The sequence below is a fragment of the Selaginella moellendorffii genome, unplaced genomic scaffold (assembly GCF_000143415.4).
Source record: "Selaginella moellendorffii unplaced genomic scaffold, v1.0 SELMOscaffold_176, whole genome shotgun sequence".
NCBI lineage: Eukaryota > Viridiplantae > Streptophyta > Lycopodiopsida > Selaginellales > Selaginellaceae > Selaginella > Selaginella moellendorffii.
The window spans coordinates 26,092-47,484 of NW_003314436.1; the positions used below are offsets into that span (position 1 = coordinate 26,092).

A 21,393-nucleotide genomic window follows, 5' to 3' on the forward strand; every position below is an offset into this window, starting at 1 on the left:
TGATCCGATACCTCCCCGCCGCCGGGTAGTAAACCAGAACGGTTTGCTCAAGGCCCTCGGGGAAGCTCTCGATCATAGCTCCGCCATCGTCACGAAGATCGTCACCCAGCTGGATGCTATACTCCCCGTGACCAACATCGTACACCAGCAGCATCTCGACGTGGAAGAACACTTGCTGGTCGAAATTATTGAGGTAAAGCGCGCATTTCTTGGTGGGCGATGCCGGCTTGATCACCTCGGGCTCCTCGGTGTTGATCTGGAGATAGTATGATCCCATCCTCTCAGGGTTCCTTCTTTCCAAAAAGTTAAGATATCAACCTGGAAGAATTAGCAATCTCCTCTCCTCCTTTCTTCCAAGAACTTATGATATAAACCAGGAAAAACTAGCACTCTCCTCTCCCTTTTTCTTCAAGGAATTATGATATCAACCTGGAGCTCACGAGTAGGTACTCTTTCTTGAAGCTTTCTTGGTTGCAGTGGAGCCATGGTGGGGATATTTATTTGACTGGACAAGTAGGCAGCCCGTCAATGAAACACCTACAGCACCACGTATTGACTTTTACTACGATGCCATCATCCTCCACAGCGTGACGGTGCGATTGCGGCCTACACAATCTGGAGGTTGACGGGCTCTAGGTTAAAGACCAGTCAATTTACCCACACGACAACTCGACTTGGACGCTCTCCACGCTTGTTTTGTGGGGGCGTTTAAACGGAGCTCTCGAGCGGATTGTGACTTCCCAGCGAGGAGAAGGGTCCCAAAAACCAAAAATGTTCTGGAAAGTAGTCGGATAGATCTCTTCCAAAGCCAAATAGTTTTGGCAAAGGTGCTTTTTGGGAGTGGATTAGGTCCTTGTACGCCGTGAAGTTTGACGCGGGCACTAGGAATATAATTCTAACAAAGTTGGTAGTTTGTGTGATTTTGTCGTGTGAAACCGGAGATTGCCGGCAAATAAAGTACCCAAGCTGTCATCCCGTGGGTCTGCTGGTTGGACGAGTCTTGTTGATCCTACATAGAAATTCACTCTATCTATAATGTAGCTGGGAACAATGTCCAGTCGTCTATAATCTTAGACTTAAACACAATGAGCACGTACATTAGCTTCCATGATCCATGTACATGTACAGAACTAATGTACAGTGAGATCTTGATAGCTACTACCATTGAAAAAATTCAGCTGCATTAGAAAAGAGTGAGGTTTAGTTGATTATCGTCCCTTGTACAGGCTCTCGTGCAATGAGACCTTGTCAACAACTAACCCCCACCATGACACAAAGGTACCTTCTATGACTGCACATCCACTATTTCATTTTCATGCTGAGAGAATCAGATCCCATTTTGTGGCAGAACTTTGCACGAGAAAGTAGACGAAGAGCTTTAGATTGCTGCCAACAAGTTTGACGGGGTTTATGCTTTCCAAAATATATTTCAACTATTTCCCCCAGCGAGTGTTCTTCCATGCTTTAATATGTTTCAACAAGCATCAAGCCAAACAATTTGGTGGATGTCTGCTATCAACTAGGAAAAATCGTTGCCTGCTTTGTCAAGCTCGCCAATTTGCAGAGCTGGAAGCTTCGGCTCCCAAGTTTCCGAAGGCTTGTCTTCTATCTCAAGAGCATACTAAATCATTGGAAGAAGTTCAAGATCAAGGGTACATTCAATCGAAAGAATCCTGACCTAACCAAGAGTATATGTACTAACGTACATGGATAGTAGAAACTTTCGTGCATACTCTTAATCACCGAGCATTGGTAGTTGAGAACACTTTTCTTTTACCTGACACTACAAGGTTTATTCTTAGAACAATCAACACACTTTAGTTTCCATACATTTGGGAATAATTTTTGTTAGTCTTGCCATAGATCATCACGCTGTTGAGTTGGGAATAACTTTTGTTAGTGTTACCACAGACTTGGAACAATCAACACGCTGTACAATTTGCATTGTTGGTGCGCTCACGTACATTTGGGTGGTGCGAACAATCAACTCGAGGAGTATTATCACCAAACTCTATCGGTGTGATAATATCTCTAGCAATTACAAAAGCATTCTTGGAATATTTTTAAGCATACATATACAAAATTACAAAACATTAAAGCAACCAATTAAAAGTGTACGGCATTTAAACCCTCCTGGAACATCTCAATGAGAAGCTCTTTGTCAGTAGAGTGGAGGAATTGGTCGAAATTAGCACGAATGTCGTGAATCTTGCCGAATTCGAAGAGGTATCTCATGCAATCCTGTGAAACAAAGCGCGAGAGAAGTTACAGGAAAGATCAGCAAGAAGATAGTTACCTTCTTCAAGTTTGGAAGATGGAACATCCACGCGTTGTGTAGTCTCTCCAGAACGTTGTCCGAGTTTATATCCTCCATCAAGCTTTCCTCGCATGCCTGCTTGAGATCCTCGATATCATACTTGTCCGAGGCGGCGAGGAGAGCCATCCGGTGCTTGTGAAACGCTGGGCGATTGATGCTGCCGTAGAGATACGCTAGAAGTGCCTTGAGCGATTCCAGCGACATGTCCTCCATCTCGATCGTGAAAGTCTTCCTCTCTCTCAAGTCGTGCGAGAACATCACCTGGAAAACTCGAGAGCGCGTCGCCAGGATCGCCAAGTGTGCTCCAATGCTTCCGCTCGGCGTTGTGATCGTCACGTCTGTGTGGACGCCACTGTCTAGCATGTAGCTCAAGCAGCTCAGCGCGGCCTGGTGAGCGGCGGGCTGGATCGATTTTCCTAGAGTGAAGTAGAAAGGATCACCCTGGATGGAAAATCACCAAAGAAAAAAGAAAACTCACGACTTTGAGATCGATGCTGATGGTGTTCTAGAGAGAAACTTACGGCTTGCGAGCCACACTTCATGTCTATAAACTCGACCTCCACAACGAACTTTCCATGGATCGCAGTCTCCACAGACCAAGCGTGGTACTCGTTCGTGAGGAAAGTCTTGTCATTCACTGCTAAATCCAATCCAAGTAAAGGTTTTCGATCAAACTATAGTCACCAAGTACCTTGAGACTGGACGACTTGACGTAGACCTGGTCCATGAAGGACACGAAGAACAAAAGCTACAGTTGGCACTTGCTCGCTTGGATGATCCGAGTGTTCCTTGAAAAGCCAGACATGCAAAGGCCCACATTTTTTGATCTGCAAGCGCCTGGAAAGAAAAAGAAATCACATACATTGCGTGTGTTCTACTGTTCTAGAGGAAAAAAATTTACCATGTCCACACACCCATCTTAAAATTGTTTGATTTCCAGCAGAGATTGGGAGTGAGGCTGTCGATCCTCCACTGCGCCAGCCTCGACAGAATCTCCACATTCAAGCTGAAAGTAAGATGGATCTGCGACGGCTGGCTCTGCATCGTGAGAAATCGCGCTCGAATCTCACCTCATCGCGCAAGAGCCGCCGCCGATCGACCGCGCCTAGCGATCAATCACACTCCCAGCCTGCGATCACTCTCCTACCGCCGAGATCACTCTCGCCGATCGATCCAGCATTCTACCTCCACTTTAGCGCTTCCACGCTAGGGCTTTAGAAAACACACGTGGCACGGTGCCACTGGTCCACGTCCCTCGCAACACTACACGCGTGTTCGATTCGTTGTCCCACCACGTCCGTTAGATAGGCTGAGGTACGGACATGATGGACGGAATCTGTCTCTGTCAAATAGTCCCAAGCCCATACACGCGAGGGCATTGCCCTTGCCCTTCTCATTTCTTTGTGTTCTCCAAAGGGGCATAAGTATATAAACCGCCCTCCAGGGCGCGCTCTATATATATCCTCCCATCCTCCTTAAATCCTTCCTTCTTTTTCTAGGGCTCGAGCAGTGCGCCACAAAGAAAGAGGCCGCGGCGCCCCCAAATCTCCACTCTTCCAAGGTTTGCGGCGGCGCGTAAAACCCTAGCGCTGGATCTTGAGCTGCCGCGGCGGCGCCTGCTCGACGACCTCGCAAATCGCAATCCTCTCTGCGTTTCGGCGCTTGATTTCGCCAGCGCTGGTAATCTCTTGTTCTTGACCCATGGCGCAAATTCTAGAGGGCACTGAGCCGGTGGATCTTGCCAAGCATCCGTCTGGGATCATTCCGACCTTACAGTGAGTGGTACTTGGGTTTGTGGTGACAAGATTGTAATGGAAGCTGGGGTCTTTTCTTTCTTTTCAGGAACATTGTCTCGACCGTGAACATGGATTGTAAACTAGATCTGAAAACCATTGCTCTTCACGCGAGGAATGCCGAGTATAACCCCAAGGTTTGTGGGAGAGAGGAAGTTTTCTAACTTAACGCTCTGGAAACAGCGTTTCGCAGCCGTGATCATGAGAATAAGGGAGCCCAAGACGACAGCGCTGATTTTTGCGTCGGGAAAGATGGTAGCTTGTCTCGATTTTGGCGCTGTGATTCTTACTAACGGCTTGCTTGTAGGTTTGCACTGGAGCCAAGAGCGAACAACAATCAAAGCTCGCAGCAAGAAAGGTAAATGCTTGACGCTGTCTTCTTCGACAATGGGACTCATGGTTTTCGTTCTTGCAGTATGCTCGTATCATCCAAAAGCTGGGATTCCCCGCACAGTTTAAAGTATGAAGAAGAAAACACATTGTGGTCTGAGCTCAAACTTAGTAACGTCCATGATCGCAGGATTTTAAGATCCAGAACATTGTTGGCTCCTGCGACGTTAAGTTCCCGATCAGATTGGAGGGCCTGGCGTACGCTCACGGTCACTTCTCAAGCGTAAGTCGTGCTTCCTTTGTCACACTTATACTCTTTTCTCTTTTGCGGGTCTTATCACTAAAGTTTTGTGCAGTACGAACCAGAGCTGTTCCCCGGATTGATCTACCGAATGAAGCAGCCTAAGATCGTGCTCCTGATCTTCGTCTCTGGAAAGATTGTGCTTACTGGTGCAAAGGTAAAACCAGTAAAAAACGCAGAGAGATGGAGGTAACGAAGCTCTCTTCCTTGGAGCTCCTTTTTTTCCACAGGTCCGGGATGAGATCTACGAAGCATTCGAGAACATCTACCCGGTGCTGACCGAGTTTAGAAAGATGCAGCAATGGTATGTTTCTCTTAAATTCGGTCACCAAACTTACACGGTGTTCTTGGTTTTTCCTATAGACAATTCTAAAACTTCCAGGGTCATCGAATCAACTTCCAAGATCATCGAATTGCAACTTATAGGACACGACGGACGCTGTAAAGGAAAGAAACGTCGAGAGGGAAACGATGCTTTACTGGGAGAGAATGTTTCTCAACAAAGCCTTTTAATTATTCACTTTTATCCAACCATGGAATAATTTTTGTTCGCTCATTTGATTTGAATGGATGATACGTCGGGTGTTCGAATCTCTCCACCGTTATTTTATTTTGCTAGAACCCTAGTGTATGGGGATTGTTTTCTCCGCGAGCGTAGCGTAGGTGGGCGGGAATGAGATCCAGCGCAGGTTAGTCGAAATTCTTGGAGAATGCTGCTCGCGGCAGGCTGTCTGATTGATTTCCCGTGCCATCGATGGCCTTCTAGATTTGCGAGCAGCGCGAGAAGGAGCTATGCCGTGCGGCGGCTTAGAAATTGCCAGGCTCAGGGATTTCGGAGCTCCAGGGGGCTAGATAACGGCTATGGAAGCGACGAGGATGGGAATTTTGTTCTTCAGCAGCCGCTGGAGATGGACGTGGAGGCTGAGGCGCTGGGGCTGCTGGAATGGCCGCTGGTTTGTCGGCAAATCGCCAGGTTTTGTGCCACGCCCATGGGTGTTGCTGCTGCTCGGGGCTCCAATCTTCCAGTCGGGAAGAATCGAGAGGACAGCGAGGGATTGCAAGATCAAACAGCGGATGCTCACAAGCTGGCCGGGACTCTTCGGTTTCTTGGTGCTAAGGACGTGACGAAGGTCGTGGAAGCGGCCATCTCCGGAGAGTTTTGCAATGTTGGAGAGCTTTGCTCGGTCAAGGATACGCTAGAGTGCGCTCGACGCTTGCACGATCAACTCTTCGCGAAAGGTGGTGGTGGTCTGGAGCTAGAACGTTTGGAACTTTCTCCACTACAACGGATCATGCAAGGCCTGGAGCTTTGCAGCGAGCTGCGAGAAGACATCGACAAGTGTTTGGATTCGAAGAGAGAGATCGTTCTCGACAGGGCGAGCACGAAGCTCTCGCAAGTTCGTCGCCAAAGGCAGGCCAACATGACCGAGCTCGATATTTTACTGAAGGAAACAGCGAGAATGGTGATAGATGCCGGAGGGATCGACTCGATGACAATCACCACCAGAAGAGCCAGGCTTTGCGTTGCTGTGAGAGCGTCACACAAGTTTCTACTTCCTGGAGGCGTGGTCTTGGATTCTAGCAACACTGGTGCGACGCTGTTCATGGAACCAGAGCCGGCACTTCGGTTAAACAATTTGGAGATACAGCTCTCGGCAGCTGAAAGAGCAGAAGAAGTGGCGATTTGCAGAAGGCTTGCGTCCAGAGTTGCCGCCTCCGCAGCAAGCATCCTTGAGCAGCTCAACGCAATCATGCTGTTGGATTTAGCCTGTGCTCGAGCGAAGCATGCGAAGTGGCTTGGAGCAGTGAAGCCCGCGTTCTTCGAAAGTAAAAGCGAGTCGAAGGGAGTGATCATTGAGGAGATTCGGCACCCTCTATTGCTTGAGACTGCACTGGAAAAAGGTTTGGACAGAGATAACTTTCCTGTTCCGATTGACATCAAGGTGAGAGACGGAGTCAAGATCGTTATCATCTCTGGTCCAAACACCGGTGGGAAAACTGTAGCTTTGAAGACGCTGGGAATTGCTTCTATTATGGCGAAGGCGGGACTATACTTGCCTGCTTCAGGAAATCCCAGACTCCCGTGGTTTGATCGTATATTTGCCGATGTTGGCGATTCTCAGGTGCGTGATCCGCTTGCTAAAATGGTTTCTGACTTCTGAGTTTTTCTTTCTTCAGTCGCTGGAGCAGAATTTGTCAACATTTAGTGGTCATATGAGGCGTCTGTGCAAGATTACCGAAGCAAGTGGTCCTCAGTCTCTGGTGCTGATAGACGAGATTGGAGGTGGCACTGATCCGGCCGAGGGATCGTCTCTGGCTACTGCTGTGCTCAAGTATTTCGCCAAAACGGTTCATCTATGCATCGTCACCACGCATAGTGCTTCGCTGAAGACCCTTCCAATCCACGACCAGGACTTGCCATTTGAAAATGCGTCTGTGGAGTTCGACTTAGAAACGCTTCGGCCAACTTACCGAGTTCTTTGGGGACTTCCTGGACAGTCAAATGCTGTCAACATTGCGAAGTCTCTTCAGTTCGACTCGGATATCCTCAGCCGTGCAAGCTACTGGCTGACTAAGCTGACACCGTCGGGACTTAAAAGTCGTCAGAGCGATCTTATGCTGCAGCTCATGAAGCAGTCCGAGGAAGAAGAGGACCATGCCTGCACAGCAGCAGTGTATCTTTCTGATATAGAGACACTGCACAACGAAGTAAGCGGATTCCTGTCAGCCACAATAATAAGTAGCTAATTCTGTGTTCATTCTCTCCAGATCGCGTTTGAAGTTGACGACCTGGACAAGAGAAAAATTGCCGCAAAACGCCAGGAACTAGCTTCGATGAGCAAGCACGTCACTGAAGCAAAAAACAAGATGGAGGCAGTGATATCCAGGTATAAAGAAGGCTTGAGTAATAACAGTGGCGGTGGCAAGGCATTTACATTGCGAACTGCACAGGACTCAATCACCACCATAGTGAACGACTATGGCGCTTTCTTCAAAGAACAAAATCCGAGCAATAGTTATTTGCCTTTGCCGGGAGTAGGAGAACGAGTTATCATACGGAGGCTGGGGAAAAAGCCGGCAACTGTACTTGAGCCTGCCGACGATAGTGGCCATTTGATGGTTCAACTTGGAACTATGAAAATGCGCGTCAAGACCACTGAGCTGATGCTCACAGCCCAGGGCAGTCCTGTTAAACAGGCAAAGGTACAGTCAGATCTCTTTTTTTCTATGTTTTGTTTGGAGTTGATGGCTAGTATTGTTTTTTTATCTTACAGAAGCCTGCTCCATTCCTTCCCGAATCGGGAACTACGGAACTTAAATTCGGGCCTGCAATCCAAACGTCGAAGAATACAGTAGATTTGCGGGGAATGACAGTGGAGGACGCTATCCAAGTCGTTCGCATGGTTATAGCAGAGAGAGAACCGGGATCAGTGCTTTTCATCATTCATGGCGTCGGAACAGGTGCTTTGAAACAGGCAGTGATCTCAATCTTGCGAAAGCATCCCAACGTGGCCAAGTTTGAGGACGAGTCCTTCGTAAATGGTGGCTGCACAGTCGCTTACGTTTCATAGACTACCATCGTCAACGATGAACAAGAAAGCACAGGGAAGGAGAAGGAGCTTTCAGTGAATCCAGAAGTTATCAAGAAAAATAGGCTCGAATGCGGGCGGGATCTATGATAATGGCCACTGAGGAGGGAAAAAGCCATTGTTTCGCGAAGACTTTGCTTCCTCTAGTATGCAAAGTGTGGGAATCTTTTTAGCTTGCTGCTTTGGCAAAAGATAAAACTCACAAGGACGATTATGAAAGCTCTGGGGAGTTTCACAGGTGGCCCCCAAGATCCAAGTTGGTCCTCAAAGCTGGAACCTACCAAGAGATCGATAACGACAAGCATGCCACAGTGGCTAACACTACTGTCCGGAGTGAACGTCGTAATTTTGGACGTAAGCGTCATCTGTTCTTCACCAACCGGACTACGTACCAGAGTTTCTGGTGTGGCGAAAAAAAACGAGTTCAAAAACTCTGAAAGGTAAGAAGGATTTGGTTGGCCCATGGGACTAAACATGATCTACTGTAACAGGCCGTGGTACAAGTTAAGACGAAGTAGCTAAAGCTTCTAAGCAAACGGACGGACAACGAACGCTCCCTTCCCATCACTACAAAAGTCTTGAAACTCACAAGCAGAATCTCCAAGTCCAAACCAGCACTGCGAGCATGAAAGCAGCTCCCATCGTCGCATGCAAAGCTTCCCCGCTCGATGTATTGCTCGACGGATTAAATGGCTGGAGGATGCCACCCGATGACGATGGTCCTGTTGTTCCACCGCTGGTGCTGCCACCACCCGTGCCAGCCCCGCCACCCGAGCTCCCACTGCAAAGATGCAAACAAACGAAACCACGCTCAAAGGTAAGCTTTGACACATCGGTTAACCACTCTACCTTGACGTGAATATGCAGCTGTCATGACCTGGAGAGAGAGAGAGAAGACTACCGTCAACACCAGCCAGCTGAGGCAACTAAAACAAAAGCTTACTTGGATCAGTGCTCGTCAGCATTGCGGCTCCCTGGAAATCGCATGTTGCTCCAGCGCCAACATTCTTCTGGTAGTAGCTGTTGAAGGCGTAAGACGCATGCGCGGCGTAAGTGTCCGGGAGATAGCAGGCACCGTTTTGTTGGATAGGCGTGCAGTCGGCGTTCCCTTGGCCGCAGGCCCAGTTGAGGCCAACGGAGAGCACGTTATCAGATGCTCCTGGAGCAGCAACGCAAAACTGGCCACTTCCAGTTCCAGTTCCACCGGAGGGTGGTGCGACAGCGGTACCATTGGTGCCATTGTCAGCGAGGACTCTCCGCATCAAGATCTCAGCTTCCGAGACTCCGGGACTCAAGTGGAAGCTGTACCGCGGGACCTGGCTCGTGCTGAAAAGTCCATAGCGTCGACGACTATCATCAGCAGGGCCAACGATGTCGAAGAACTCGTGGACGTAGACACGGATGCTGGCTTCTGGCTTGTGCGGGGTCCCCTTGTCGCTCTGGATCCGTTTCACGAGGCTTTGAGCGAAGAGAGCAGCGTTCTCAACGGTTGCGGTCGAGAGGGGGTCACTTTCGGATCCAGATGACTTCCATGGCCAGCCGATCTCACCAACGACAACCGGAATGTTTGAAAAGCCGAGCTTTTCCATGGCACTGTAGGCGGAGTCGACAGCGGCGTCGAGCAAGCCGGTGTAGCCAGCTTTGGTGTCTTCATCGAGAAGTTCCTGAGCGGTGGACGACGACATGGCAAAGTCGAGAGCGAAACCATCATGGAGGTGAGCTTCGAAGGGGTCTACATTGATCATCAAGTACGAGCCTTTGGGAGCCAGGAAGTCGAGAAGCTCGCGCAAGTGGCTCTGGTAGAAATCTTCAAAGGCTGCCGAGGATGGTTTATGGCCCCACTGCGAGAACATCTGCATGGACAGCGAAGCCGACACTCTGATCTCCTGATCTAAACCCGCCGCTGCGATGCAAGAACGGATTTTTCTGCCGGCTTCGATGAGATCTCCAGCAAAAGAGGGATCTTTGGTCATGAGCTCCGACCCCAGTACGATACCCGTGACCTCCGTCGATGGAAAGTGGTGAAGGATATTTGCTTCGAACCATTCTGAGGCAGCATTCTGGGACTGAGCAAGAGCTGGAATGGACTGGTCGGGAACAGTGAGAAGAACCTGAATTTTCGAGCCGGACAGGGCCCGAAGAATCGAGGGATGAACATCGCCCTGCAGCTTGATGTACCGGACTTGGAGGACTTGGAGAAGATCCACGACAAGCTCTGCTTTTGGGAGACGGCCAGCTTCAACTTCGAGCTTGGGGTACCTTACATTGACTCCAACGAATCCAGAAGTTCCTGCGTTATGACACAAGAAAGAGCGAAGTTATGAGCACCATGGTCGGTTCGTGGCGGGGATAAAAACTCAATCACTCGGAGGAAAAACTGTCCTGGAACAGTCGAGGAGTTCCTTGGAGCTGCGAGAAGAAGCCCCCTTATGAACAGTGAAAGGTATGTGGATAGAGGGGGAGAGGGAAGGCATTAAGTTTGGAGCTCTCTAACCTGATGCCACACAGGTGCTGATGAGAATGATGAACACGCGCAGCACTCCAGAGCGTCCGAATCCTCGATCTGTCACCGCTGCTGCTGCTGCTGCTGCTGCCTCCATGATATTTATATGTCCGAGAAGAGCTGTGGAAACTCTCACCGCCAGGCGAGGATAAGAGAGAGGAGCTCGCACAGTGCAAGCGTGGTTTAAGAGCGCATGAAGCAGGGAACAGGGGGATGATAAGCAGAGTTTAGAGATCCTTAAAACCGTTCCGGGGGTGAAAAGAAAAAAAGGTGCTCCAGCAGCCGCTAGCAGATCGACATCACAGCTGACTAAAACGACGAGAACAGTGCTTTTCTGCTGATTCAAGAGGCTCGAGGGCGGTGCTCGAGAGCTCACGCTGGTGTTACGTAGACGCGAGCGCGAGAGAAGAGCCCCACCGCGATTGACGATTAGGCGAGCCCCACTGCTGCTGGCGATCAATGGAGCGATCACACGACAAGAGGTAGGCCAAAGTATCAACACTAAGGAGAGAAAAAAAAGCGAGGAAAGAGAAAGAATAGCTAGCCCCTCTTCTTGCTTCTCTGTCTAACTAGACGAGTGCTTGTGTCGTAGGTACCTCGCTCCCCTGCGAAGAAATGGATTCAACACTAGCGCACACGTGTGTTGTCGAGAGACTATATATCGCTTCCAGGTTTTTCTATTTGCTCTTTTTTAATTTCTTTCTCGCTATATTAACACATATACGTTGTGGTAGAGGTGTATGATCAAGCTGTATGATCGAAAGCAATCACATGGAAATGACTATATTTCGAGCAAGACGATTGGAAAATAAAAAGAGAGATCTCTCTGGAAAAAGCAACGCAAAATCTGAGAGAAATGGAAGAGCATCAGTAACAGCAGCAGCAGTGGCGGAGAAGTTTTTGGATGATACTAACGGGCAACAAAGAGCTAAGTTCTAAAGCTTCTCTTTTCTGTAAAGCTGATACTTTGCTTTGCTTCTTTGTTTAATCAGGCGAACGCATACGTACGATCCCAGCCCCGCAACGGATACCTACGCTCTCTCATACAATACATTCCAGAAGAATATTCTGTCAGAGGATTGGACGAATATTCTTTCGAGAACAGAATATACTGGAAGCAGAATATACCTTGCTAGTCGTTGAAAAGGGTGGAGAAATAAAAAATATTCGGTGCTTAGCGTGAGAACTCACAATGCAACGTATCTATTGTACTGTGGGATTTTAATGTCACTGAAAGCTGTGCGTGATGGGGACCGGCGACCGTGTCGTCAAAAAACGGGATAACTCTCAATTTTTTACCATGCATTTCTTTTACCCAGGGGTTGTAGATGCTAGGCTGGTAGGTACGTAGCGCTGCGACTAGGTGTACGTATGGGGACAGTATCATATGGCATCATACGTCCTTGGATTTAGAATGTTACGAGGGGAGGTTTAAGGGAGGTTTTTACACGAGCGGGTCTTTTCCTTTAGTCCGCCTTTAGTTTTGGTTTGGTTCTTTCCATCTCTTTCAGTGTTTTTTGGTTTTAGCATCTGTGCGCGTCTGTCTGTCTGTGTGTGCTGCTACTGTCGCGAGTGACAATAAAAATTTGGGTGCCATGATTACACCTATGGCCTCCAAATCTCTCTTGCCAGCACAACGAGAGCAGAGAATTTAATGCAGTGTCCTCCTCGCTTGCCTTCGATTTGTTAAAATGAAAAAAACTTACTTGGAACTTCTCCATTAGCTTAATACAAGAAAAAAGACCCGCGAGACGCATTGCCGAAGATGGTCTAAAGTGTTTTCAGTACAAAATTTGGTGCATTGACCTGTGCAAGCAACGAACAAGGTTTGTGAGTGATGTGAGAGCCAAGCAGAAACACCAAAGCTTTTACTCACCCCAAGGAAGAGAGGGAAAAGGTGTTGATCAATCGTTGCTTTGGTCACTTTCGTCGTCCGAAAAGCTTCCACCGTTTTCCAGGTGAGGCTTGTCTTCGTCCATTCTTTCTTCTTCTCCTTCCTCGTCCTCGTCTTCCTCTTCGTCAGCCATTGCGTCCTCCACCTCTTGATCACTGTCTTCTTCTTCATCTTCTTCGTAAACAGCGGTAGCCACCTCCGTTTGCTCGACGCTCTTGGATGTCTCGTTTGCCTTGATCTGAAACAAAACAGGATGAGCATGAAAAGCGACTGTGTCCGCTTTTACCTTGGCCACGATCAGATCCAGCCTTCCAGACAATGCGAGCAAAGGTCTGAATATGTGAAGACGAGACTCCACAACCTGGAACATGTTCGTCTCTCTCAGGCTTGAATAGAAAATGTAAAAAGCTCATGACTTGCCTGATAGAGAGATTTCAGGACAGGTTGGATGGCAATGTTGGACATAATATAACTTGCATGTTCTAGCAGCGTTATCCGGATCCATGGCAGTAACTGCAATCCTCGCCGTGGACTACACACACACACACACATTGAAATTACGATAAACACCAAGGAAAACAACGAAAGGGAAACTTGTTTTACCTTTCTTCAAGCCTCGAAATTGCGAGTCTCAAAAGAGTGCAGGCATCCTTTGGACTCAAGGACCTGACGGTGTTCGTAATCACCTACAAAGTTTCAATGATCAAACCGTTTGAAACAAAGCATTTGAAAAACTTAAAAGTTCACCTTCGTATCCGAAACACACAGGCACTGCTCGATCAGACTCTTGTCGTCCGATCGCATTGCCTGCGTGAAGAGAACCTCCAGAGAATCCGACTTTGGAGGCACCACTTCCGCGTTCTCAAACGCATTTCCCTCGGTGCGTTTGTCTTCTACCAGTCCCAAAGCCATGAGACGTTCTTCCATTGTTTGCTCGTCCTTGTCTTCTTCCATTGGAGTGGCTCCATCGGCTTTATCCTCTAGAGCGGCAAATATGTATGAACTTCCTGGACTTTCACTTCTGAAAACTCTCACCTTCCATACCTTGACTTGGTTCGGCTTCTGAAGCCACATTTGCTTCGCGCCTCTTTCGTTTCTTCACGTCGCCAGCTTCAATTCGAGGCTTAGGAAGGCTTGCGTCGGCTGCATTGTCTGCTCCCAACACAGTCACTGCTGAAAAATCGACAAAACTTATGAAAAACCAGTAATGTAAATAAGAACACGAAAAGAAGATCCTACCATCATCGCCACCACGCTTGATCGTCGGTTCGGACTGCGAGAGTAACAGATTTCCCTGCTCCGATGGAGGCAGAACAATGACGCCTTCTTCAGGCAGTGCCACCGTCTCAAAACTCGGCCTCACAGTCGTACCCCGTGCAACCACGACAGAGCCAGCTCCCACAAGCCGTCCAAGAAGAATGCTTTGTTTCGACGCTTTTCCCGAGTTCTTGGAGCCGACACGAACTCGCACGGGCTCGGCCTTCCCGAGCTCTTCCAAGCTCAGACCGCTCCATATGTAAGCCTCGCCTGTTTCTGAGACTGCCAGTATTTTCCTTTCCGTGCAATCCTTTTCGAAACCCCACGAATCTAGAGCAACAGCGGGATGCTCCATCGCCAGAGTCACTTTGGCTTCCTTCCCAACTTCGTTAGTGTCCCAAACTGCGATGTTTCTTTCACCAACAGCAGCCGAAAGTACGTATCTTCCGTCCTCGGTAAACACAGTAACATTCACAGAAGACTGAAAAAAACAGAAGAAAAAAGAAAGAGATCGTAATGTGCCAGGATAGAAATCAATATAACAATACTCACAGCATGCCCAGTAAACTTTCGTAACCTCTTCCTGGTTCTCATATCAAATAGTCTCAGCTCGTTGGCCGCGACAAGCAACAGCGAAGCATCTGCAAGAACACTTATTTACAGAACAAGGCTTTTGCTTCACGAAAGCACACACCTGGCGACGACGATATACTCGTGATTGAACTTTTCGAGCACTGCAACGTGCTCAAAATCTTTCCAGAGGCTACCTCGAGCTCGCAGACAATGCCATCTATCCCAGCACTGAACAAAGATCCTTGGTTCTTCGCGAAGCACACGGAGGTTACTCCACTGGAATAGTTGCTCAAAACCAAGCTAAACTCGAAAAAAAAATTTAAAAAATGGGAGTCGCTTACCCGGTGTTGCAATCGTTTGTCCTCCATGTGAGCTCTCCGAGAATGGGATCCCAGGCCAGGACGTCTCCACCTCCAGTTCCTAGAACAATCAAAGACGCCTTCTTCTTTTTCTAACACACAAACAAAGGATGAAGAAGCCTCCTGTGCCTTGCGAAATAGGCAAACCTTCTTGCTGGAAACACCCCATGCTAGAGTTTTGTAGTTGAGAGCCAAATGCCCGTCAAGAGCTTGAGAAGAACTCGCTGCTATCCCGCTAAATTCCGCGCAAACATGACCACTGGCAACATCCCATGTCTGTAGATCAAATATTTTGAATCAATAACACTGAAATCTAGAAGAAGAACCTTCAATCGTCCATCGCCAGCGCCGATAGCAAACTGATCTCCTCGCGGACTGAACGCCGCTAGAACCATCGCCAGAGGAGAAATGGGGCGCTTTAGGGCTTAGGGTTTTATTAACTTAAAGAATATTCTTCCATCTTTCTAACATCAAGGGGGAAAGGAATGATCAAACCCTACGTGGCATATACTACGAAGATTCGTCTCATCACAGGACGCGGGTAAAATAGACTAAAGCTCCGGTTAGAGAAGAATCAAACAGCGCAAGTTTTGCGTCTTATGTGAATTGAAAGATTTTTTCGCGATTTGTCATTAGCAATGGGATTTTACCAGAATCTGGAAAAAGAAAAAAAGATAAAAAAGGTAAAACTTAGGGTAAAACGTGTATGGGCGCATTTCCTTGGTACGATGAAAAGAAGAGTGGATCCACCGCTTGACACGAGCAAGGTATGGGCTGCTACTGTCTTACAGCCGTTTCCATTCTCCGTGTTGGAGCTGGACGGCTTGCGGAGAGCTCTCTCACACATCTTACCATTGGCGCTGCCCCTTGGCTCTGCAACTTTCGCACAGCTCGCCGATGATGATGAGATCGCTGCTGCCGGCTTCGCTCCAAACAGCCCGGCGGAGAGCATCGTGTCTCTCACGACAGCGTTCATGGGATCCAGCGCCGAGATGGACGAGTCCGGGAAGCTCCTCGAGTCTGCCTGGGACCAAGCCTTCTGCAACCTGTGGATGAAGCTGCTCAAGCTTGCTGGGATAACGACTGTCGAGTTCAATCGCAGCATCGTGATGGACTCTTTGGATGGTAGCACTCGCGCCGATCCGATGCTGTGGAGTGGAAACCGCCTGTGTGCTAAGTTCGAGGAGAGGCGGCAGTTCTTGCAGGATGCGCAAGAGAAGTTAGAGGAGAAGGTCGTCAACTTGGAGCCGCGGTTCTACGGGCCAGTGCCGTGGATCATCGGGGTGGCTCTGGCAGGCCAGGAGATGGCAGCGTGGGCGATGATACGGGGATCAAAGATGCAATCGCAAGTTCTTGTGGGGCCTTTGAAACTGACGTCGATGCGGGACAAGTTTACTTGCTTGCGCTTCTCCATCAATCTCCTCCGGGTTGCGCTCACGCTCAAGGACGTCGTCTCCTCCAGCTTTGTGGATCGTCCAAGGCCGTTCCGGACGCTCCCGCCAGCGTTCTATGGAGCTGCGGACCAGATCGAGAGAACGCTCTGGCTCGACAATGGTATGGCGATCAAGGAGATCTGTCCCTGGACGCTGCATGTCAGTGAAGGATTCACGACAATGGAGTTTGTGAGGAAAGCTTACGGGCTCCAAGCAGAGGGTATAGTTCCTGGCGAGCCGATGCTCATGAGGGACAGGTACAGAGTGACCATGAAGGCCGTGGAGTGTGAGCCGCCTGTTTGTACCGAAGCGGAACTTCTCAGTGCTGTTCTATGGATTCTTCGCGGCCTGGAGAAGTTGCATGAAGCGGGGCTGGTCCATCGGGATGTGAGGTGGGAGAATGTTGCCAGGAGCGGTGGTGGCTACGTCTTGATCGACTTGGAGACTGTGTGGGAAGCTGGTGACGAGCCCGAGTGTTCGCTTCTGGTTTGGGGTGAAGAGACGCTTGTAGGTGATAAGTACACGGAGCAATCTGATCTGTATCTTGTTGGTAAGATGATGTATGTTGTGGAAAAACTCTCCCCGGCAACTCAAGAGTTCCAGTCCAGGCTGCTGGGCTATGAGTTTGCATCAGCCAGAACTGCTATTGAGAACCTCATTGCTCTTCAGAACTGAAGAGCTTGGAGGACGAATGTTCGTGTTTGTTTTTGGATGCCCCTGCTGGAAACACCGGCATGAAGTGAGAGATTTTACAATATCTAGTTTAGCAAAGGAAGTTTTTTACTCAAAAATACTATTAAATCTTAAAGGAAAGTTATGGTTTAAGTCATTAGTGATTGAATCTGTATATTTTTATCACTATATAAAACAATATTTTATCAAAACAATATTTTGAAATTTTGCAAATAAATAAAAAACTTTAAGCTATAAACTAAACATATTTTAAAAGCTAAGCACCATAAATTTAAATAAAAAATTATAAAAATTATATTACAAATAAATATATTGTGGATTTATTACAAATTTGGTTGTTTAAGTATCAGATATTAGAATTTTTTAAAGTAACTAATTTTCACAACATATTTTTTAATTGATGTATTTCAATGTTCAACTAAAAGATATTAAAAAAAGAGATAATCATGCATATTTTTAAATAAAAAATTTAAGAAAATAGTCATTTCTATCTTTTAAATATAAGTATAATATGGAAATAACTAAATAAAATTAGTTTAAAAGTTTATTAGTATATATATATATATATATATTTATATATTTATATTTATGTATTTTTATGGCTAAAGCTAAACTTCAATATCTATTTAATGTTAATTGATGTGATGATAATTGGACAAAAGTAAGAGTTAGTTTCAAATATATGAACTTTAACAAAGGAAAATTTACCTTTTCTTTAATAAATTAAACAAAATAAAAGAAATAAAACTTCTTTCAAACTCATACTCAAATTTGAATTTAGTTTCAATAATAAAACTTATTTCCTATGTTATACAATGTGTTACTTTTTCTTGTGTCCCTTTTTAGTGAAATTTAATTTAATTTTTGTTTCTTTCTATCATAGACATTAATGTGTATTATGAATTTTTATAAATGAAGAAAGAAGATTTTTATATAGGTTACTAAACATAATTTTTATTGAAAATCTTGAATTTAATCTTTAATTCTGAACCCTAATAAAAAATAAATTAAAAATTAATAAAGATTATACTTACTTGAGTAAATTGAGGTCTTAAAATTAGAAAAATTATAATATTTACTATGTTTTTATCGGTGTTTGTTTTCCATTTGCTAAAAAATGAAATAGCAAGTGTTTAGTTCAACAAGCCTAGAAAATATGAAAGAACTAATTTATTAAATTAAATTAAGAACTCATAATAACCGATATTTTCTTTATTATTTATCTTGATTATAAAATAAATTAAAAGAAAAAATTATCCTGGAATATATAAATAATATAGTTTAACTTCTTATATCTAATCTTTTTTCGTTGATATTTGATTACTAAAAAATTAGAATCAATAAATATATTTAGTTAAAATATATAAATTTTAGCAAAATTTATAATAATAATATGATACTAGTTTTAGTGATATTATTTGTAGTCCTTTATAAATTATAAAGTAACTTTAAATGTATCAATCAATGTTTATACTTTTTTGTGATTCAATAACAGTTTGATTGAGAATTGCATTTTGTTTGCAATCGCTTCATTTGAGGAGACAAGATGTATTTTCTCGTTTTTTTTCGTGATGTTTGCTTGGAATAATGTTATTTTAAAGTTTGTTAAGCTATTCACTTTTTTTGCATTTAAAGTTTCAAGTTTTTTCTCATCATTGTCACATACACATAATTATGTATTTATTTATTTTATAAATATAATTAATATTTTATTATCAATTTTTTTAAAAAAATCTTTATATTTTTATTATTTTTAATAAATATTTTCTCGCGATTCTGAGCTGTGTTCCTGTGATGCAGTCTCTCTCGATCGGGATAGGGCACTTGCTTTTCTACCTTAGGCTAGGAATGGGGCAGACTTGCAGCGTTACCGAGTTTTTCCAGCCTCCCAAGAGGGTGAAGGTGGGATCGGAGGACCGAGCACAGGTTTTTCATACTGCTGCCGCTACTGTGGATGGAGAGGATGGGTCTGGATTCTTGTTTCGTCATCTCAGCGATGAGGAGCTCGCTCGATCAGAGTCCAGCTCCGAAGCACCTATCTTCCTACTCGTTCAAGACAGCTCTTTCAGTGGAAGAAAATGCCGAAAGAGAACAAGGTCCGAGCAAAGACGAGAAGATCCGAGTGGAAACTTCAGTGGAGGAGCACACGGAAGTTTCAACGCTAAGCAAAGAGCAAAAGATGCGAGTGGACATGAACAAGTCTACAAGAAACAGAAGAAACAAATGTATATAGCTATGTTTAATATTAAACTCATAATAGTCCCTTCTGGTTTAGTGAAAAGGCTCATCAAAACTTTTAAAAGGATGATCAAACATGAATATATATAGTCAGCATTCCTTGTCGGTGAAGTGTGAAAAGGGTTTTGACCCAATCCTAGGGCATGGCGAGATGGATGCTGGTATTGGACCTAGATCAGACGCTCGTCAGTGTGGCTGATCACGATGAAGAAACTTTGCTCCGGTGCGTGACAAAACGACCAGGTTTGGACAGGTTCCTCAAGGATATGTCCCAGGTTTACGAGATTGTAATCTTCAGTGCTTCGGGTGCGTCATACGTGAAGAAGATTGTGAGTAGCTTAGATCCCACCGGGGAAATATTTTCTGCCGTGTTCACCGGGAGCGACACGGATTGGTTGAGCGGCCAAAGGGTGAAGGATTTGCGAAAACTAAACAGGGACAAAATCGTGTGGATCGATGACAACGCGAGCTTGTACCCCTACAATCCCAAAAATGGCATCCAAGTCCCACCCTTTCACGGTGATCCCAATGATTCTATCCTTGGGGCCTTGACTCCCCTTTTACTAGAGGTGGCATTGGGCCAAATCAGTGTTGAGAATGCAAGCGAACTATTTGTTCGTGCAAGAAATAAATAGAAATCCCCAGTGCTTGGGGTTCTTTATTCTTTCGAACGAGTCGGTGCCACAATGGAGACTTCCGCCGTGTGCCGTGATCGCCAAGGTGATTGGCTTAAGCCCTCGGTACCTTTTCTTCTTCGATCCATTCGCTCCTCCAAGCAAGGTATAGCTCCATTGGTTCCAGCCCCGCTTGCTCCATTTTGCATTGAAGATCTCTTGTTTGAACTCCACGGCATTCTCATGAACCGGTCTACGGTCCCTCGGGATTTGTTGGAGGTGGATGCCCGGGGTTTGTACGAAGGCATCGAGCGCTGCAAAGGTCTGGTTTTGCCTCTTTTTCTTGTCTCTCTTTTCTTATGCTTGTCTTGCAGAATTCAAGGGTGCTCCTCTTCCTGTGAAATCTGTTCGTCTTCTCGAGCTGCTGCTGCCTTTGGTGAGGCCAAGGTCGGCAGCAGAAGACGCAGTGGTCGTGATCACAAAGGACTCAAACGTGCGGTACACGCAGGAGGTCCTACGCTGCTACTATCACCCCGTGAAGCTCGTGGGGAGTCTTCCAGACCACGAGTGGATGTTCAGGCGCTTGGATGTCCTTGTTGCGAGTCCTGAGGACATTTGCAAGCTCCGTGCTCGCGGTGAGATCACGGATGCCTGCTTACTTGCTGTCGTTCTGATTGACGACGACAACCCGGAGTTCTTTACACAGGTTCACGTTACCGTATGGTGTGCTATTCTAGTGCTGACTGAAGTGCACCATGCAGGTTCTTGCCGTGCTCGAGTGTTTCTCCTTCGTCTTGAGCCTTCCGTTGGTGTTGCGGCCACCTGTTCTCAGGTTTGTTTCATGATAGGTTATTAAATATAATTATTATTGAAAATCTTGAATTGAATCTTTAATTTTGAACCTTAATAAAAAATAAGTTAAATATTAATACTTACTTGAGGGAATTGAGGTTTTAAAATTAGCAAAAATTATAATATTTACTAAAAAAATATTTAAAAAATAATTTATTAATTTAAATTAAGAACTCATGATGACCCATTTTTTATTTATTGTTTATCCTGATTATAGAAGTCTATTATTTTATGTATATTAAAAGAAAAATTGATCCTAGAATATATAAATAATATAGCATAACTTCTTATATATAATATTTTTGTTGATATTTGATTATTCAAAAATTAGAATCAATAATAATATTTAGTTAAAATATATAAAGTTTAGCAAAATTTATAGTAATGATATGATACTAGTTTTAGTGATATTATTTGTAATCATTTATAAGTTATAAAATAACTTTAAATGTATCAATCAATATTTCTAATTTTTTGTGATTCAATGGCAATTTGATCGAAGATTTCATTTTTTCTGCAGTTGCTTCATCTGAGGAGACAAAATATATTTTCTCATTCTCCTTCCTAATATTTGTTTGAAATGATATTACTTTAAAATTTGTTAAATTATTCATTTTATTTATATTTTAAGTTCCAAGCTTTTTTT

The 21,393-nt window shown here is 45.5% G+C and overlaps 8 protein-coding genes and 1 long non-coding RNA gene across 14 annotated transcripts in view; 5 read left to right on the forward strand and 4 right to left on the reverse strand.

Moving 5' to 3' along the window:
• Positions 1–277, reverse strand: part of LOC9639264 (omega-hydroxypalmitate O-feruloyl transferase) — a 1,832-nt gene extending 1,555 nt beyond the window's left edge. The window contains exon 1 of the mRNA XM_024667523.1: positions 55–277. Coding sequence (XP_024523291.1) covers positions 55–277 — 223 coding nt within the window. The remainder of the gene's footprint in view (positions 1–54) is intronic.
• A 1,761-nt stretch (positions 278–2,038) lies between these two features.
• LOC9636566 (BTB/POZ domain-containing protein At1g21780) lies at positions 2,039–3,530 on the reverse strand. Of its 2 annotated transcripts, none has more exons than XM_024667507.1 (5): positions 3,219–3,530; positions 3,009–3,154; positions 2,839–2,954; positions 2,297–2,758; positions 2,039–2,241 (listed from the first exon to the last, which is right to left on the reverse strand). In XM_024667507.1, the coding sequence occupies exons 1-5, from the start codon at positions 3,359–3,361 to the stop codon at positions 2,107–2,109; spliced, it is 1,002 nt and encodes a 333-aa protein (XP_024523275.1). In that variant the 5' UTR covers positions 3,362–3,530; the 3' UTR covers positions 2,039–2,106. The 2 variants fall into 2 exon arrangements, with proteins under 2 accessions (XP_024523275.1, XP_024523274.1); XM_024667506.1 differs by having other exon boundaries at positions 2,297–2,733; positions 2,796–2,954.
• Positions 3,531–3,707: 177 nt separating this feature from the next.
• Positions 3,708–5,297, forward strand: LOC9636567 (TATA-binding protein 2). The gene is made up of 9 exons (XM_002993887.2): positions 3,708–4,092; positions 4,160–4,247; positions 4,294–4,365; positions 4,418–4,468; positions 4,526–4,570; positions 4,631–4,723; positions 4,797–4,898; positions 4,972–5,045; positions 5,105–5,297. Coding segments are annotated over exons 1-9 (600 nt in total). The 5' UTR covers positions 3,708–4,018; the 3' UTR covers positions 5,106–5,297.
• Positions 5,298–5,357: 60 nt separating this feature from the next.
• LOC9639265 (endonuclease MutS2) lies at positions 5,358–8,550 on the forward strand. Of its 3 annotated transcripts, none has more exons than XM_002993888.2 (4): positions 5,358–6,864; positions 6,920–7,450; positions 7,511–7,945; positions 8,017–8,550. In XM_002993888.2, the coding sequence occupies exons 1-4, from the start codon at positions 5,452–5,454 to the stop codon at positions 8,311–8,313; spliced, it is 2,676 nt and encodes an 891-aa protein (XP_002993934.2). In that variant the 5' UTR covers positions 5,358–5,451; the 3' UTR covers positions 8,314–8,550. The 3 variants fall into 3 exon arrangements, with proteins under 3 accessions (XP_002993934.2, XP_024523270.1, XP_024523271.1); XM_024667502.1 differs by lacking the exon at positions 8,017–8,550 and having other exon boundaries at positions 7,511–7,629; positions 7,670–7,829; XM_024667503.1 differs by lacking the exon at positions 8,017–8,550 and having other exon boundaries at positions 7,511–7,629; positions 7,694–7,829.
• Positions 8,551–8,760: 210 nt separating this feature from the next.
• LOC9639266 (glucan endo-1,3-beta-glucosidase 2) lies at positions 8,761–11,312 on the reverse strand. Its single transcript, XM_024667504.1, has 4 exons — positions 10,826–11,312; positions 9,275–10,621; positions 9,181–9,208; positions 8,761–9,112 (listed from the first exon to the last, which is right to left on the reverse strand). Exons 1-4 carry the CDS (start codon positions 10,929–10,931, stop codon positions 8,917–8,919), a joined length of 1,677 nt encoding a protein of 558 aa, XP_024523272.1. The 5' UTR covers positions 10,932–11,312; the 3' UTR covers positions 8,761–8,916.
• A 112-nt stretch (positions 11,313–11,424) lies between these two features.
• LOC112343666 lies at positions 11,425–12,020 on the forward strand. The gene is made up of 2 exons (XR_002991352.1): positions 11,425–11,505; positions 11,569–12,020. It is a non-coding gene; the product is annotated as an uncharacterized LOC112343666 (long non-coding RNA).
• A 461-nt stretch (positions 12,021–12,481) lies between these two features.
• On the reverse strand, positions 12,482–15,348 carry LOC9636568 (WD repeat-containing protein 43). 3 transcript variants are annotated; one of them, XM_024667528.1, is made up of 13 exons: positions 15,244–15,348; positions 15,065–15,193; positions 14,900–15,009; positions 14,680–14,834; positions 14,538–14,626; positions 13,968–14,466; positions 13,764–13,898; positions 13,476–13,708; positions 13,332–13,414; positions 13,149–13,260; positions 13,015–13,089; positions 12,711–12,966; positions 12,482–12,640 (listed from the first exon to the last, which is right to left on the reverse strand). In XM_024667528.1, the coding sequence occupies exons 1-12, from the start codon at positions 15,310–15,312 to the stop codon at positions 12,739–12,741; spliced, it is 1,917 nt and encodes a 638-aa protein (XP_024523296.1). In that variant the 5' UTR covers positions 15,313–15,348; the 3' UTR covers positions 12,482–12,640; positions 12,711–12,738. The 3 variants fall into 3 exon arrangements, with proteins under 3 accessions (XP_024523296.1, XP_024523297.1, XP_024523294.1); XM_024667529.1 differs by having other exon boundaries at positions 13,773–13,901; XM_024667526.1 differs by having other exon boundaries at positions 13,764–13,901.
• Positions 15,349–15,555: 207 nt separating this feature from the next.
• Positions 15,556–17,025, forward strand: LOC9636569. Its single transcript, XM_002993889.2, has one exon. It carries the CDS (start codon positions 15,556–15,558, stop codon positions 17,023–17,025), a length of 1,470 nt encoding a protein of 489 aa, XP_002993935.2.
• A 1,866-nt stretch (positions 17,026–18,891) lies between these two features.
• Positions 18,892–19,916, forward strand: LOC9639267 (mitochondrial import inner membrane translocase subunit tim50). Its single transcript, XM_002993890.2, has 2 exons — positions 18,892–19,242; positions 19,422–19,916. Exons 1-2 carry the CDS (start codon positions 18,892–18,894, stop codon positions 19,914–19,916), a joined length of 846 nt encoding a protein of 281 aa, XP_002993936.2.
• Positions 19,917–21,393: the final 1,477 nt, after the last annotated feature.

What these genes read in the sequence shown, in the direction of transcription:
- LOC9636566 (XM_024667506.1), bottom strand. Translation starts at nt 3,361, where the DNA reads ATGCAGAGCCAGCCGTCGCAGATCCATCTTACTTTCAGCTTGAATGTG. An exon ending in AAGATGGGTGTGTGGACATG is followed by an intron (nt 3,155 to 3,218) that starts GTAAATTTTTTT and finishes TTTTCTTTCCAG; the next exon opens with GCGCTTGCAGATCAAAAAAT. An exon ending in TCAAGTCGTCCAGTCTCAAG is followed by an intron (nt 2,955 to 3,008) that starts GTACTTGGTGAC and finishes TGGATTTAGCAG; the next exon opens with TGAATGACAAGACTTTCCTC.
- LOC9636567 (XM_002993887.2), top strand. Translation starts at nt 4,019, where the DNA reads ATGGCGCAAATTCTAGAGGGCACTGAGCCGGTGGATCTTGCCAAGCAT. An exon ending in GATTCCCCGCACAGTTTAAA is followed by an intron (nt 4,571 to 4,630) that starts GTATGAAGAAGA and finishes CCATGATCGCAG; the next exon opens with GATTTTAAGATCCAGAACAT. An exon ending in TTGTGCTTACTGGTGCAAAG is followed by an intron (nt 4,899 to 4,971) that starts GTAAAACCAGTA and finishes TTTTTTCCACAG; the next exon opens with GTCCGGGATGAGATCTACGA.
- LOC9639265 (XM_002993888.2), top strand. Translation starts at nt 5,452, where the DNA reads ATGCTGCTCGCGGCAGGCTGTCTGATTGATTTCCCGTGCCATCGATGG. An exon ending in CCGATGTTGGCGATTCTCAG is followed by an intron (nt 6,865 to 6,919) that starts GTGCGTGATCCG and finishes TTCTTTCTTCAG; the next exon opens with TCGCTGGAGCAGAATTTGTC. An exon ending in TAGAGACACTGCACAACGAA is followed by an intron (nt 7,451 to 7,510) that starts GTAAGCGGATTC and finishes CATTCTCTCCAG; the next exon opens with ATCGCGTTTGAAGTTGACGA.
- LOC9639266 (XM_024667504.1), bottom strand. Translation starts at nt 10,931, where the DNA reads ATGGAGGCAGCAGCAGCAGCAGCAGCAGCGGTGACAGATCGAGGATTC. An exon ending in CAGCACCTGTGTGGCATCAG is followed by an intron (nt 10,622 to 10,825) that starts GTTAGAGAGCTC and finishes GTCATAACGCAG; the next exon opens with GAACTTCTGGATTCGTTGGA. An exon ending in AGCTGCATATTCACGTCAAG is followed by an intron (nt 9,113 to 9,180) that starts GTAGAGTGGTTA and finishes GCATCTTTGCAG; the next exon opens with TGGGAGCTCGGGTGGCGGGG.
- LOC9636568 (XM_024667526.1), bottom strand. Translation starts at nt 15,312, where the DNA reads ATGGTTCTAGCGGCGTTCAGTCCGCGAGGAGATCAGTTTGCTATCGGC. An exon ending in TGTGTGTTTCGGATACGAAG is followed by an intron (nt 13,415 to 13,475) that starts GTGAACTTTTAA and finishes GAAACTTTGTAG; the next exon opens with GTGATTACGAACACCGTCAG. An exon ending in TGGATCTGATCGTGGCCAAG is followed by an intron (nt 12,967 to 13,014) that starts GTAAAAGCGGAC and finishes GTTTTGTTTCAG; the next exon opens with ATCAAGGCAAACGAGACATC.
- LOC9636569 (XM_002993889.2), top strand. Translation starts at nt 15,556, where the DNA reads ATGGGATTTTACCAGAATCTGGAAAAAGAAAAAAAGATAAAAAAGGTA.
- LOC9639267 (XM_002993890.2), top strand. Translation starts at nt 18,892, where the DNA reads ATGGGGCAGACTTGCAGCGTTACCGAGTTTTTCCAGCCTCCCAAGAGG. An exon ending in ATGCGAGTGGACATGAACAA is followed by an intron (nt 19,243 to 19,421) that starts GTCTACAAGAAA and finishes ACCCAATCCTAG; the next exon opens with GGCATGGCGAGATGGATGCT.